Raw genomic sequence first — 16,804 nt, 5'->3', positions numbered from 1 at the left:
TGAGATTAGTTCTGCAATTAAGTATTTTATTATTGATTTATTCATTCGGTCTGACAAATTTTGTTTCTGTAAAATATAGAAATGACAGGAGATGTTACAAGTTTTGATAATGATGGGTCAATAAAGAAAACTTGAATAGTAATAATGGAGTTGTACTTTACATTCTGCAAATACTTTTGTATTTTTGAGAATTACTGAGCATTCAGGTTTACATCAGAATAAAAGATGGCCCAAAGTGTGCCTTTGCAATTGCTAATTTCTTTTTAAATTCTTTAAAATTTTACGTTTCTCTTTCTTTTATATGTTGTTTGTGTTTCAAGAGCGTGGGAAATAGGAATAAAAATTGACTTGTACTTTAAATTTTTTATTTTTTTTTAGTTAGTAGTACTCAATGTCATTAAGGTAATCAGTTGCCACAAATATTTTAAGTTTTTGGGTAAATAATTTGACTTTTAGTAAGTCAATGTTTTTGACTTAGTAGTAAATAAAAGTCAGCCATTTTATCTAACAGAAACTCAAAAAAAATTGTGGCAACTGATTGCCTCAATTATTTGGCAAATAGGCTAATACTGAAAGAAATACATGCAGGTTGTCTTACCTTACACCCAGGATATGCATCGAAAATCAAGGCTTCTCCACAGAACATCATGGCCAATCCCAAATGAAAACAACAAGACCGCCTCCTGACACTACAGCCAGAAACACAGCCGCTTTCATACAGTCTTTTTCTATGCCGCTGGTTCTGGAAAGCTGGATCGCTGTGTGCCAGCACACATGGTTGCGTTAGGAGGCAGTCTTGTTTTTCCATTTTATTGGCTGCAACAAAAGTGCGTCAATTACTCAACTTGGGGACAGCACCTCAGCGGCCTAAAGCTTGGGCTTAGCCTCTACAGTATCTTCATACACTCGCCTGTTTCCCAATTCAAAAATGGAAAGAGAGACAGAGCATCGTTGGAGTTGAGGTATGCAAAATGAAGCCTGGTTGCTGCGGCTAGCCACCTCTGACGGCCCGCATCTGTCAATCAAATGGAGACTGACTCGTTTTTGAAATCACTTTGAAATCAATGTTCTTTCTTGTGTACAGACTATTTATAAGTATAACTGTATAAATCTACACAAACCTCAGTTTTAAAACTTTGAAAACATACTGTAGACTACATGCTCATAGCATTGATAAAGTAGAACTCACTGTAAACAAATCTTAAAAACAGACATGGAAGTTATTTTCTATATTTATTGTTTTTAGCAAGTGCATACAGACAGTGTCTCAATCATAAGCTAGTGATCAGTATTATGGTCAACAATGATGTCAAGCAACAATGGTCGATGATTGTGGTCTTCTGAATTAAATTTAGATCAACTTTAAAGCCACTTCAGGCATTACGCAACCATGTTATAGAGAAGAGATGCACGTTTTAGTCTCAAAACAAAATACATTTGGAAACCACAATAATTATAGATTCCAAAAAGCTGGAAACAAACATGTATCTTCACTACACACCAATCACAGAAACTTTATCGGTTATAAAAAAGAAATTTGATGATTATGGATATATCAACAAGCTCTGTCACTCAAACAGCTCTGCTTGTTTTAGGATCAGGGCTGCTGCAGACATGACAATGGGACAGGCAGGAGGTCAGTGGAGTCTTAAGTGGACTTTAGATGGATGAGAGCACAGAGAGAGATCCCTTTTTCAGTGTGCTTTGTGAACGAGAGAACAGTTGAGATGAAGAACACCATTTATTTAGATAGACAGATGGAACAGAGCAAGCCTTTATTATTACGCACCATTAACTGCCTACTTAAGAGATTTGTCCCCCCATTTTCTAACAATTTTAGTTGGTTAGTTAGTGGGAGAAACAGCTCAGCTGACCCCTGATCAATATACATGAGGCTCTATTCCATCTGTTTCTATCTGTATGGTTGTGATTAAGCGGCATTAATCATTGACGGACATGCTCTCCATGGTGTTCGGCAGGTTCTGGTCTTCTTCCTGCTTCTTTTTCTTCCCTCCTTCATGCTGTTTCTTTGCCTTCTTGGACAACTCCTGATCAATGGGAGCAGGCTTGACAAACTTAATGACCTCTGTCATGCCTGGAGAAGAATAGACAATTGAGGTGAACAATTAAATTTAAGCCTTCAAACAAATAAATATAACACAAAAGGTCCTCCACAAGGCTCTACGCTAAGCTTTTTCCCCAAGGAGCACATGTGCTACTAACTGAAAAAGTTTAGGATCACACAAAGCACAGTGAAAAACATAACACAGAGTTTACCAACTTTTCATATACATTTTATACAGACAGATACGCGATACACCAGCACTACCCACATGTAAACAATGTAAACAAGATTACTGAACAATATTTATTACAATAACCTTAGTAAAACAGATGTAATACCGATACTAGAAAGTTAAATCGAGCATACTGCCTTTTATTGGTACCAATACATTAAGAATGACAGTGTTTCAATAGAAGCCCATCTGGGCAGAGCAGTATGTGTCTCAGGGCTTGTGGCTCACACAGCAGCTCCGGGAGAGACCGAGCCCAGAGAGACATGGCTACAATCACAAGCTTCTTAATGCCTGCGTTTTATTTTTCAGTGAAACTTTTTCCAGTGCAAATACAACTTTTTCCCCATACAAATGTTTTAATTAAGAGTGAAATGTTTACATGCACTCGCCTTCGACTAAAATTCCACCAGAGTTAAGTAGTTAGTAGTTATAAAACAACTCATTCCCAAGCATTCAATTGGTCTGAGTTTCTTCATTGACCAAAGGCTTTCTATGAGCCATTTGTTATCTTTTTAAATGAACACAGCACACACCAGATGTAAAACCATTCAACAAAACTTACCAGGAGGCATGAAATCCCTGAGCTTCTCCGGAATAACAATACCCTCTTCGGTTTGGTAATTCTCTAGGATGGCACACATCACACGTGTGGTGGCACACATGGTTGCGTTCAACATGTGCACAAACTCTGTCTAAATAACAAAGAGAAGAATTGTGTTTTAAGTATGCAGCTACAGAAGGGATAAATCATCTAGCAAGGGTAATCTGAGTGACATTCGTAAATTAAATTAGCTGCCCAACAATAGCGTAGGTGCATTATCGAATAGATCTTTGTCGAGATGCCCAGCTGCGTTGGAACAGAGCACTCACCTTGTCCATCATCTTTTTGGTCTGTCCGTATCGGATGCGGAGGCGTCTGGCCTGGTAGTCAGTACAGTTTGAGCAGGAGACCAGTTCCCTAAAGGCACCAGAGCCAGGGAACCAGGCCTCCAGATCCAGCTTCTTACTAGCTGCATAATTTAGAGCACCTATGATGACATAAAAGTGGGATGTTTAGCTGATATCATAGTCTGATCTTCATGCAGGCACTCACTGCTCTAACAGCAGCTAGTAATATAAGTCCCAGGTTTTCTGTAATGATCTTAGAGCAGCCAGCAGGTGGTGCTGCACATGAAATCACGCAAACTGCCTAAAACCCTCACGGCTGGTCAAAATTTGCTGTTAAGTCATTGCCTTAAAATGCTGTGAAAGAGTATAGGGCTGCATTTAATTACTTTCATTACGATTAATCTGCACATTGTTTTCTCCATTAACTGACTAATCGCTGGGTCTCAGAAAACAGAAAACTATGAATAATGCTTATCAAACTTCTAAAATATTCTCCTTTTTGACACAAAGAGATTTAATTTACCATCACAAAAGGACAAAGAAAAGCAGCATTCTCACATTTAGAAGCTACATCTGAAGAATATAAACTGAAAATATGAATACATCAAATTAAAGCTGTAAGCATCATTAGGCGGGCCCTCACACGTGTAGTGCGTCGAGGTGTAAGGCGGCCGCGTTGCAGACTCTGGAGTTCTGCCAGTGTGGCTGTGAACTTCGGATGCTGCAAAAACAACTATACAACTATACTTCGCCGCCACGCCACGGATACGCCGTTGAAGGAAAACTCACACACAACATGACATCATCAATGGGTTAAGGGTTTTCTGAAATAGTTTTGAAGTAGAAGCAGAAGCTGCAGAAAAGATGATGATCTTTCAAAGTATTTAGTATGTATTTAGTGTTTGCTAAAAATATGTTTAGTTTAGGAGCTATGTCCTTCCAAAGTGAAGGGTTTTACTGCTTTAAGCAGACTTTATCAGTGTGTCACATGACCAGCTAGAATGTAGAGAGAAGGATTTGGAAGACCAGAATTTGTTTATAAACTGCTGCCAGTCGAGTAGATTCATCTCCATAAGCCCAAAAAAAGCATCAAAATGTAGCCACATGCCTTTTCTCTCAAAATGGCAAAATCTTGCTCAGTGGAGGTTTAGCTTTTTAGATCTGAACCTTAATTGATAGGAACCTCACAGTCGTGTCTCATTGACTCCCTGTTTCAACTGAGTTTTCCCCCTGTTGTCAATTCTTTAACTTGTTAACTCATCCTTCCGGTTTGGAGCGTGGACACCTGATGTATATTTTTATGCTCAGCTACTCAAGCACTAACTAAAAACACCAAAATAAGAGCTTAAAAGATTTTTAGCCACTTGGAAACTAACACCTATTTCCAGAAAAATCGCCTAAAATAACTTACCTAAAATAAATCAGTAATAACTCCACAACCATTAGGCCTAGATGCAAGTCTGGTCTCCTTTGATTGGTCAGAAGCTAAGGAATATGAATCAATAAATGAACCTATTTATTTTTCTATCCAAGAGTAAATGGAGATGCAATAAAGGAAAATATGATATTTCTATCCCCGCCTGGTATAAAATCTATATTTTAATACAAACCATCATCCAACTCACCTGGAATACAACTGTAAAATTGATGAAAAGAAACTAATATATAACAGTTACTACACAATTTTTCAAAAATATACCAGGCGAATGTCCATGTTTCACTGTTATTGTAAGTTTTCTTCAAAACACTATTTCTCTCCATACAACCACGTTCCAAATAACAAAGCTTCTAAAACATTGAAATATTGATAAAAACGGTGAATACTGATCAATATTCCTGTGACCAAAAGCACCCCCATGCTTTACAGGCCCACAAGTTGAAAACAGAACATCCTACAAGGCTGTAAAGCTTGATTTATACTCCTGTGTCGGGTCTACATGTGTAGCTACACTGTAGGCCAAACGCTAGTCGGCCCGTAGCGTTGCAGCGTCCACTGTGTTGACTTTTGCCGGCCGAGCAGGCTAGCTTCCAGTTTAGCCCTCCGCTAACGTGAATGGGGGTAAAATTGTATATGTGCGGCTGTTAGACTTTTCAAATGTTAGCGACCAAATGGATCACATTCTGATATTGAAACGAGTCATTTCGGCCAGTTTGTGAAGCTCAAATACATTGATCCACCATGTTACAGCCGCTGGTTTAGCCGCTAGTAAAATTTACTTCAAAGCACCTCCTGTCACACTGTCACAGTTCTTACGGTCTGCGTCGCCTTGACGTGAGGTTACATTTTTGGAGGTGGTGCACGTCCGGATACGGCGTAGGTGACGGCGTAGGGTAAGGGGGAGCACAGAGGCTACGCCTTCGATGTGACACAGAAGTATAAACTGCCCTTAAGTGGGCTCTTTCTCTTCGTATTGAAGAGACGAATCAATTGGTATACTGGATGTCTGTGTAGCTCCTCCGGGTCGCCAGGGGAGGCCGATAAAGACCTCTGTTCCACGCAACTCTTCATTTGACGAGAGAAACAAAACCTAAGAGCAGCTATTGCACAATACAAAGATGGAGGCCCGCAACAACAATCTCTATTGACACAAACCACAGCTTTTTTTGGACTGAAAACAGTGAAAACGACTCTGTAAATATCCAATGGTTAAAGTCAAGGGCAACTGGACTTGGTTGAAGATCGTGGAAGACGTTTCGTCCCTCATCCAAAGTTCTGGGAACCCAGAACTGAAGAAGTCCAGTTGCCCTTGACTTTAACCTTCGTTGGATATGACCTGGATGACTGAGAATCTTCATAGACACACTGTAAATGTATATTGCTGCGTTTGTTGTAATTATTAGTCGGCTAATAACTCTGAGTTTTGTAATATGAGTTCCACAGCTCTACAGTGGTTGGACTGTTGTGTAGGATGAGAGGAGAGATATGTGGAAGGCAATGAGTGCAGCCATGTACATTGATTACAGAGTGATTTATGTTGTGATATAAGTTCATTTAAATGCTTGGTCTTTGATGTGTCTTGGGATATAAATGGTCGGTTTGAGATACTAGCTGAGCCTCCTAGCTTCATGGAGGTGTGTGACATGCATTAGGTAACAAAATAACCTGATCGTCCATGGATTTCCCATTTGCATTTTGAGGCCAGAATCAATTGTCCTGCCCGTGCTTAAATGGGTAAGCAAATGCACGTTTCTATCAACAAATTATCAAATGTCAGATGTCTGCTTGTTTAGCTCACTTGGTTAGAGTGTTGGTTATAACGTAAGTGTACATGCTCACATCTGTACCAGATTTGATGTGTCCCACCTTGACATCTATATGCCATTATTCACTCAAAGTCATAGCGCCATGCGTCATGCTGTGATATGTTGGCAATATCAACTTCAAAACTGTCCCAGAGAAGCCTCAACACAGTGATGATGCTATGTTGTGAAGCGTGTGAGTTTTCAGTAAACAGTTTGCTGGTGGTAGCAAAGGTCCACGCTTTGCCAAGACACAGGAAGTTGTTGCATCTTCACTGTACATGCTCAAATCTGTACCAAGTCCCACCCTGAACACATCTACAAGCTCATATTTACTCATGGTCACAGTGCCACCTACTGGCAACAGGGAGTGACTACTTCTATGCTGTGGTGAACCACTTTTTGTAGGTTGGCCATCTCCACTTCAAAACTATGTCAGATGTTATGTTGTAAAGCTTCTGAGTTTTCCTTCAACAGTGTATGCTTGGCGTGGCAGCAAAGTACCATGCTGCGCCATGAAACAGGAAGTTGTTAAAACTTCACTGTAGTTGATTGATAATGGTCCCGCCCCCAACACATCTACATGGATTTGCCTATTCGAGTTATTAATGATATTCAGAGACTCCCTGATTAGTCTTGTGTAAAACAATAAAAAGAAAAAAAAAGAAATAATCAAGATTATGAAAGAGCAAGAGAGAGAAATTAAACTGAAAAGACAATTTGTTAAGTTGCATATCCGTACTAATGTGAACAAAAAAGCAGATCCATGCTACTTTACATTTACAGAAAGCGGTTCTGTTCTACTATTCATCTCATTACACATTCCACTCTGTCACATCACTAAATTACAAAAAACAATATGGTGAGTATGAGTTGTCTAGAGTGCAAAAATAAAATTTTATTTATTAAAAATTACACCAAACTCACTATTCTTGAGTATTATTGGAAACACAAACAAATTAATTGAAAACTTATTTGTAGAGTAATTCTTCACTTTGTTGTTTCCAGAGCTTAAATAATGTGGTACTATTTGATTGGAAAGGTTACTACAACTGCAAGGTGTGGTATAATGGAGTGCGTCGGACCTACCAGAGACAATGTTTACGATGCGATAAGGAATTCCTAGGGACTGGTATAATTCTTCTGCAGTCCCTATCATTTCATCAAACATCTCCCATGATTTGCCGTCATGCGGGGAGGCATAGACAAACTGCTCAATCTACAAGGAGAAGAGGAAGAAGCACAAGGGGAGAAAACTATTAGCTTATTACTTATACGTTATATAAATCATATACAGTGCATGAGTGGATAAACAACAAGTCATTTAAATAAAGCGATTTTATATGGAGCACTGCCAAAGATGAATATGGGTGTTTCACAGAAAGAAGCTGATCTTAAGTCTGGTGGTACGACAGCAGTTACTTGTGTATCGTCCTGCCGGACAGCAGTATGGTGAACAAGCTGTGGCTGGGTAGATACCGTCTTTTAGTATTCTTTGGGCTCTGCACAGGCGTCTCACCTCAACTCACATATAGCACCGATGCTCAGTAGATAGGTACCAATAATCTTCTGAGGGGTTTTAATCACGAACTGCAGAGTCCTCCTGTCCTGGCTTGTGTTGCCAGGTGCTTGTTCATAGTGGGAATTTGTTGGATCTCTGTAAATAATATCACGAAGAGTATGCTCTAGACATGCTCTATATGAACGGTGCAATTAGATAACTGTTGTTGTGAATTGGCGTTATAAATATATATATATAAACGTTGAATTGAAATTGAATTAAAAGGTGTGTGAAGACTGAGTGAAGGGCGGGGGAAATGGCATATTCTGTGGATCTGTTGGTTCTGAAAGCAAACAGAGGGTCCAGGCTGACCATGATGTTGTTCTTTATATGTTGGAGAACAACTTTCTCAATGCACTTCATCAGAACGGGGGTAAGTGCCACAGGGTGGTAGTCGTTCAGACTAGACACTGCAGGCTTTTTAGGTACAGGGAGGATGGTGGCCGTCTTGAAGCAGGTAGTGACAAGTGACACTCCTTAACTTCATATAGATGTATATATATGGATGGATGGATGGATGGAATCTCACTAAAGTGAGTACACCTCCAACATTTATACCATGTCACGAAAGCCATCACTCTCAACTACACTGTACGGTTGTAAGTCAATAAAACGGACTATAGATGACTACAGATATTGGTGATTTTGTCTTGTAGGTTTTTCCTTGTAGTAGCTGTACTAGCATCTACAGATTCCTTTCCACCGTGCCATCTCAGCAAGCAAATGTTAAGATTTGTTGTGCTCCCGCTTTACTTATTAACTGTTCTACAGACCTTACATTTGGCCAGACTTGTGTCCAATTTTCCATTCTTTTTATAAAATCAAAATGTCTTACAAACTCTGCATTTGATGGTGAGCTGTAAACCGTGTCAGCGTTGTTGGACATGTTCTTATTTTTTCCCCTCACAAGCAACATGTCTGTGAAGTCATCGTTATCCAAGGAAGGTAAATCAAGCGCAACTGTACTCATTTTGACCTTTAATGAGAAAGGAGACCCTGTGCAGAAATAGCAGCAAAGCTTCAGTCAAGCGATTAGTAACTTCAGAATTGGGCCGTTGAACAGTTTGTGGTATAATACAAGACTGATCCATAGGTCCGCATATCGATGTAGTCGCATCTTTGACGTTAAAACAGTCATCCAATTCGTATCTGTGATTCGTTAGACCCCTAGTTTTTACTGTTGGTTTGACCCTCTAAATCAGAGGGAGGGCTACGTGGCTGCCAGAAATGTTAATGTAAGCATGGTCTCGATATTGCTTCCCCTATTGGAGATGTGTACATGCTAGTGGAATTTAGGTGAAACAGTTCTTCAGCAGCAACAACAAAAACACTAGTGAATTCTCTGGGTAGATGAATAATACATCCCACTTCACAATACCCACTTTAAATTGTTAATCATAATTGAAACCATTCAAACTACCTTAGTGTGTGCCTGGCATATAGTTATGGGATAATTTAAAATGATAAACAGTGTCCATTTCTCTGTTTAAATGTTGTATTCATTGAAAATGAAAAGTAAGTTAATACTACTTTTGTCCCACAACTTGCCTTCTCAAACTGGTGTACCCTGAAGATCCCGCGGGTGTCTCTTCCATGGGAGCCCACTTCCTGTCGGAAGCAGGTGGAGAAGCCGGCGTAGCGGACAGGCAGGTCTTCTGGTTTGAGCCACTCGTCCCTCAGGAAGGCTGCAATTGGCTGTTCAGAGGTGGCAATGAGGTATTTCTCATCTATGGAGTTGTCGTCTGACTTCTCACTGCTCTTACCGATGACCTTTTGTAAACACATACAGGGGTTCAGAAAAATCAATTTATAAGGTTTACACGGTCATGAAAAACCTGGAAAAGTCAATGAGTTCGAAAATTGCTTTTTCCAGGCCTGAAAAAAAACTGAAATATATATTTTCATTACAATGCTACTGCCTACATCTGTAGTAGTGCGTACTTAAAGAATAAACAGGGTTCTTGCACCATTTTAACAATCAAATTGAGTGTCAAAAGATATAATAGAAAAGTGATGCAAATCTTTAACTGTACAAATGATACTAACTTGACTCATTGATCTACCCTGTTGATTGTCTCTGCTATTAGCCTTATGTGTTGCGTCTGTTTGTGAACGTGACCTCATGCAATGCTGTGTTAAACTCTAAAAAACTAAAATAACAGAAAGGAAAACACATTACAAAAAATTAAATAAATAAAATAAAGGGTAGCAAGGATTCGATGCCAGGCGGGACTTTATAAGTTTCACTTTCACTTTCCAGCCGAGCTTACATAGGCGCACCACTTAGAGGTAAACTGACTGCCAACAGTGAAATATATGGCACGCAGCCAAACGTCAACTGCTGCAGCTAACGTAAACGTGACCTGAAACTGGTGAAGTCTTGCATTGTCTAGTTGTAAGTTAAGTCAAACTATTTCACGTTAATTAGACATTTTACAGTAGGCCACTGTGCGTGACAACTTTTAAGCCAGCCTTAAACAAACCATAGGCAAATTTAATACCTACAGCATATTTAGGGTAAATTCAGACAATTTATGACATTAATTTCCCTTTTTCCTATTTTAAGACCTTTCAAGATTTTTTTAAGGAGCCGCAGGAACCCTGTAAACTAAAAATTAAAGCGGACTGGCCCTCCCACAGACCCTGCAGCTCTCAAGATGTGGCTCTGAATTGTTACATGCTTTGGACGCTGCATGAAGGACTTCACTTCCTGTGTTTCCTATGTGGCACTAGAGAGAATCCGGTAACTATGTTATATCCAAGTTCGTCAAGTGTGGAGCACAAAAAAAAGGACACAAATGTTTGGGCTATCCTCAACGTTCAGAATAACCAACTTAAATGATTGCATTCATTTTTGTCAGTAAGAACTGAGAAGTTTTCCAAATTTCAGACTTGCCTTGCTTTGGTCTTGTATTGTATAAGTATACAGAAGCCACCAAGGCTGTGCAGTGAGTAAACTTCACTCCCCGACACCTTAAGAGAAGCGCTGGCGACCGACGCTAGTGCCTATGGGGTTTAGCCTCCTCGTCAGTGTCCGCCTCCTGTACCCGAGGTAGAGTTAAAACTGCCCAGTCATGCACGATTTGTGATGGGTCCCATGGGACCCGCGGGATCCCAATGCAGCTCTCTAATAAGGACCTTGCACGTTTCGTGCTTGGGCTCTAATAAATTAGAATTATTATATTATTATAATGACATTAGATAAAAAAATTAATGTTAATCTAATCATATACTGTGAGTATGCTAGTAATTATTTTATTTTTTATTATTTCCATATATTTTGTAAGATGTCTGTGAAGGTTCTCAATTATCCAGGTCAGAGTTATCCAACAAATGTTGAGGTCAAGGGCAACTGGACTTGGTTTCTTCCAAGTCCAGTTGCCCTTGACCTCAACCTTCATTGGATACATATATTTTGTAGTTTTGACTAGGGCTAGGCTATATCGATATTATGAGGTACACCGAAGTAATTTCAAAAGATATATAAAATTAGAAAATATCGTTTATACTGATATAGTTTGATGATGAGTTAATTAATATGTTTCTGTTAAGTCCTGCCAGGGGTTTGTCCTCTCTCCCTCAACACGCAGCCCCTTTAGCTCACAAACTCTAACAACATGGAAGGAGACACAGTGCCGGTCGACACTGCTGAAGACCTGAAAAACAACGGTTCAGTCAGTGTTTCCCACATATACACTTTACTTCAGCAGGCCGCCCAGGTATATTTGGCAAAACATTGTAGAATTTATCCGAGAAACACAGTTATTACGTTACAAGTCGCAACACGGTGGATACTGTAAAAGTACGGACCAGGTAAAGCCAACACACCAGTGCAGATGTTATTCGTTAGCTACCAAGTTGGTTTTGCCACGACTCCTCAACATGCAGCGCAGCTGCTGCTGTGAACAGAATCGCGGAGCAGACAGAGAGACAGAGAGAGAGAAAGAGAGAGAGAGAGAGAAGAGGGGCACACGAACGTGTTTGCAGCAGACGTACATTAGGTCAAGTTAACAGAAAAAGTGGAACTAAAAGCTCAGTAAAAGCTTCCATACCTTGTAAAGCTCTTCGTCAAACTGGCTGAGCTGGGCTACTTCCTGCATGACCTCTTTCCTCATAAAGAAGGGTGTGTAGAGCATGGTGTAATTCTTGCTGTGGAGGATCCTTAATGCGTAATTGATCAGAGCCTGCTCCAGGAAAACCAGTGGCCCCTGAATACAACGGAGAAGAAAACAACTAAACAGCTGTTTTTCCTGATTTGCAGGTCAGGAAGCACAAGGGCTGTCACGATTGTTCTTTGAAGACGAAAAAAAGAGCTTGAAAAGGAGTTGCATTTATTTACTTGTTTGTATCCTACACGTGTTGGAGATTATATCTGAACTCACCTTCAGAAAGTAACCTCTGCTCCCAGCCACAACAGCTCCCCTCTCTCCATCAAAGCCATCAATCATGACCACCAGGTCAACATGGGAGTACTTCTTCTGGATGGTGCAGTCGCCCCAGGTACGCTCCACCTTGTTGTCTGTGTCCTGTCAGAAAATATTAGTTTAACGATTATTCAACTGACAGAAAAATTAATCTGCAACAATTTTGACAATCATTGGATGAATGAAGCATGTAATGTAAATGTAAAACAGCTTGCAGCTTCTAAAATGTGATAGTCATTATAAACTGTATATCATTGGGTTTGGACCCATTGGTCAATTTCTGTGACTCTTCCTAGAACAGTTAAAGGAGAAGTTTAACATTTAACAAGTTATGTCCTTTCTTGCCGAGTTACATGAGAAGATCAATACCACTCTCATACCTGTATTACAAATATGAATAAAGTCTGGAAACGAGGTAAAAGCTAGCCTGGCAATGTCCAAGGTCACAAAGCTACTGGTTGTTGTTGTTGTTTTTTAGCTGTAAAGTAAAACAACTGCCAACCAGTTACAGTTAATATGTAAGAGGTGTTAACTAATTCAATATATCGCTATTCTTGTCCTTGTAATAAGGTAACGACTTCCGCAACGTGCAGTGAGGTTCTTCACAATAAATATGTTGTGAAATTTGACTTACTCCTCTTCAATGCCTGAGACAAGTAGAACATTGCTGGTTCTTGACATAATAGAAATACAAAAACACACACAGGCAAAATTTGGGAGGCAGATGCGTCACCTCTAAAAAAAAAAAACTAATATAAAATCCTCCTGTAGCCATACCCTAAACCCAACCTGAAGTTATCCATTTTGAATAAAATAAGGAGATGTGACACCTCGACCAATCGATACAATTGTGGTTGTTAACGATATCTTGCAAATATTTACATTTTGTATGATGTGTCCTCATAATTCCTGGGTCCTGTGTTATCTAATCCACTTTCTTGGTGAAGATAATCAAAATCAATATGACAATATTTGAAATGACAATGGATTTAATGTGATCAGCTCCTACTTTAACCAGCTTTGCCTGTTATCACCCACCCACCTCATCATTGCTGATGGGTACAGATGGGTGCAGAAGATTGCCGATCTCCCTCAGGTACTCAAAGCGCTCCGCCTCCAGCTTCATCCTCTCACTGTCAGTTTTCTCAATTGCCTTGTCCACCAACAAACGTACCTTCTTGATCTGGGTTACAGTCAGGGCCTGACACAGAAACATGCAAACAAGTAAGAAGCAAACAAAGAAATAAAGCAGATTGTAGGCTTCCATAAAGGTGGGGATAAGTGGTTAGAGCACAAACAGTTTTACCGATAGTGTTTCAGGTGTTAGGGCCTCCAGGTTCTGAGCTTCTTCAGGTACAGACTCATCCTCCCCAACTGGTTCCTTCCTCTGTATTCACAACATAGAAAATAACGTGGAAGTTCTAAACACCCTCTCAAGTCTGTTTACTGGACACATACTGTCAGTGTTATTTCACCGCTATCACTCTGCTTTGCAAGAGGCAACAACCTGTTCAATGATTTAGTGTCCTAATGCTTCATTACCTTCATTTTCTCCCCAATGCTCTTGCTGCAGAGGTTCTTCGCTTTGTTGAGATTGTCTGCAGTGAAGCGGCCTATTAGGGAGTAAAGCGCAGTCAGTGGGACTGTCCTTATGTGTATGTGTGAGCTGCGCTAGCACAACTACTAAACTGGTGACATGTGGTGCCGTCTGGAGCAACACACTTTCATGCAGTCAAAAACATGGATAAAAATCTACACAATTACGAACCCTAACCCGGAAGACTCGAAAGGCGCTATGCCATTTACTTTGTTACTTAAATAGTGACAATAACTCATGCTGTATGCAGGGCGAGGTTGACTAGACCTCTTGCTGGCTGGGATTGCATCAGATTGCACGTTACTACCGGTTACTCCCCGTCATCACTAAGCTAGCCCAGTATTAATCAACAATTTGTATTATATCTGTCAACATCTTTATAGGAAAGCGTAGTAAACTAGTGCTTAGTGTCTATGGATATTAAGTAAGTGCCGTTAAATACGTGGAGGATAACTAAATGGATAAATTTGGATGCAGCTAGCTGCGCTAACATTAGCCACATTGCGTGCTATTCTCTTCCTCTATGAGAGCATACCAAACTCTATTCAAATCTGGCTACATATTCTTGCTTAAGTTACTGACAAACATTCACGACTTGCACAAGGTAAATTATTTTGGATCCTGTTATAATAATGCCCACTGGTAAACACGGCATTGATAAAATGCACCAAGCATCACGGTAACTGTTTCAATAACGTTAGATAACTTTATGAAACGATTTGCTGCATTTCAAGGTAACGTTACAGAATAGGAGACTGGGTCTGTGTTAAAATGTAAGTATTTTAAATATCCTAGATGGTATGTAACCATTGGCTGTATTCACATACTAAAAATACAAATACCATATTTTATGGAGGTCGGCGTTAGTTCCTCTCCAAGTAAGTTAACATTAGAAAATAAAAGGAGGCTTCGCTAACACAACAGCAATAAAACGGTGCTTACATTTTCTCCACACTGTATCTGCGGTGACCAGTTTGTCAACGAGTGTCACATCTTTAAATCTCTTCCTTTGACATTCACGGACGATTTCTGGATCGCCACCTTTGTCTGTCCGAAACAGGTCCAAGTCGAGCACCATCTTTCCACGCTGTCTCAAAATATGACTCCTCCAACCAGAGTACCAGACCTCCTTGCTGAAGTCACAAAACTGTACTCTTCTTCTTTTGTATGCGGGTGGTAACTGACGTTTTAGGTGCAATACCGCCACCTACTATGCTGGAGTGTGGGCCATGTTCCCATCAGTAACAAACAAAAACAACCTAAAAAAAACTCTGCATTAATGTAGTTGTTTTAAAAACTCAAAGAAGGCTTTATAATTTCCTTCCTTCTGAGATTCACAACTTTTAAGACTCAAAGTAGAAAACCTAGACGAAAAAACGTGCCACATTCACATAGTCCTGGGCCCTGTTTCAGAAAGCAGATTTAAAGCTCCGCTCCAGTGTATTTTGACATTTCTATGATATTTCATATTTTTCTGAGTCATCATACAGTATATAGTATATTGTATCGACCAAAGCCTGCATGGAGAGATCCATGTAGGCCCAAAAATGACGTCAAAACCCTGTGACAGTCCGTCGCACATGACAGATATAGAGATTGCTTAGATTATAAACTCTCTGCAATCTAAAAAAATATTTATTTTTTTATTTATAAAATATTATTCATAGTTTGTCTGATCACAGTCTCTGAAACAGAAAACCCAGAGATTCCCTCATTTCTGGTTGAACATACTCAGAGTTTTCACAAAACCCGCTTTCTGAAACAGGACCCTGATGGATGTTTCCCTAACAAGTGTATTGTTTTTTATTCTGTGTGCCCTAATACCAGCCTTTTGCTCTCTGGAGTTTTTCTGTATTGTTTGCCTTACTTCAAATGTTTTTGTTGATGAGCCATAATATTGTTCATATTACTGCTCTAGCTTCAGCTTTACTAAAAGCTACCTCCATAATTCTCTCCTGTTTCAGAGGTTGTTAAGCCATTAAGTCTGCTATTTCATTCCCCTCGATGCCTCTACGAGCTGGGATCCACATAAACTTGACATGGACTGCAATGATACCAATGATGATAAACAGATGCTCACAAGTCTCTGAGCTAGAGTCCAAGTCAAGTTTCAAATCTTTGAGCTGGAGTCCAAGTCAAGTCTCAAGTCTGTTGTGGCTATAATAAGTGTTGCATCACCTGTAACGATCCATCCAGGCTGCTTAGAACACTGCATAGCTATATATAAGGAATTCAGAGCATGGAATATGTTTTTTATTTACTTTATCTATTAGCATAAAGTATCAGCTTTGCTATATAATCAGTGTAAACAGGCTATTGCAACATGACAAAAACACCAAAAAGTCTTCATTATTAAGTTAATAACTGTATTTGCCTTGTAGCATACATTACAGTACAGACCAAATATTGAGGTTCTAAAGAAAAAGGACTCTTGTCTGTCACTGAATTATAATGAAAGACCTTGCCTCCTCTTGTGCTGGCTCTGTTGGGGCCATAAGACCAATATAGAAAATGTTATGCCTCACAGCACTAAAATTGACATACTCCTATTTAGTGCACTGAAAACTGAAAAATGTCATATTGTAGCTAAATGCAAAACACTATTGCAACCAAATGATGTGAAATATACTATCCTCAAAAATGTTAACACAGTGCACTTCCTTTTAAGAATAGAGAATCCTCAATTATTTTCAGCAAATGGATGAGGTGGCCGTTGAGTGAGAGCACACAAGGGGAGAGCCGCACTGACAGTCACCACTTTCTCTCCTTGTGCGAGGTCTGTTGCTTGAAGAAATGG

The 16,804-nt window shown here is 39.7% G+C and overlaps 1 protein-coding gene across 1 annotated transcript; it reads right to left on the bottom strand.

The window, feature by feature from the left end:
• Positions 1 to 1,220: 1,220 nt before the first annotated feature.
• Positions 1,221 to 15,139, bottom strand: sars1 (seryl-tRNA synthetase 1). The gene is made up of 11 exons (XM_046057411.1): positions 14,950 to 15,139; positions 13,953 to 14,023; positions 13,717 to 13,797; positions 13,453 to 13,611; positions 12,369 to 12,512; positions 12,039 to 12,194; positions 9,535 to 9,756; positions 7,515 to 7,644; positions 3,168 to 3,325; positions 2,860 to 2,989; positions 1,221 to 2,095 (listed from the first exon to the last, which is right to left on the bottom strand). Exons 1-11 carry the CDS (start codon positions 15,083 to 15,085, stop codon positions 1,941 to 1,943), a joined length of 1,542 nt encoding a protein of 513 aa, XP_045913367.1. The 5' UTR covers positions 15,086 to 15,139; the 3' UTR covers positions 1,221 to 1,940.
• Positions 15,140 to 16,804: the final 1,665 nt, after the last annotated feature.

The sequence above is a fragment of the Micropterus dolomieu genome, linkage group LG08 (genome assembly GCF_021292245.1).
Source record: "Micropterus dolomieu isolate WLL.071019.BEF.003 ecotype Adirondacks linkage group LG08, ASM2129224v1, whole genome shotgun sequence".
NCBI lineage: Eukaryota > Metazoa > Chordata > Actinopteri > Centrarchiformes > Centrarchidae > Micropterus > Micropterus dolomieu.
Note: the sequence above shows the minus strand (reverse complement) of the source record. Positions and strands in the feature narration are given on the sequence as shown.

Coding starts and splice junctions, on each gene's coding strand:
- sars1 (XM_046057411.1), bottom strand. CDS start 15,085: ATGGTGCTCGACTTGGACCTGTTTCGGACAGACAAAGGTGGCGATCCA. Junction 14,024..14,949: donor AGATACAGTGTGGAGAAAAT/GTAAGCACCGTT, acceptor ACTCCCTAATAG/GCCGCTTCACTGCAGACAAT. Junction 13,798..13,952: donor GCATTGGGGAGAAAATGAAG/GTAATGAAGCAT, acceptor TTGTGAATACAG/AGGAAGGAACCAGTTGGGGA.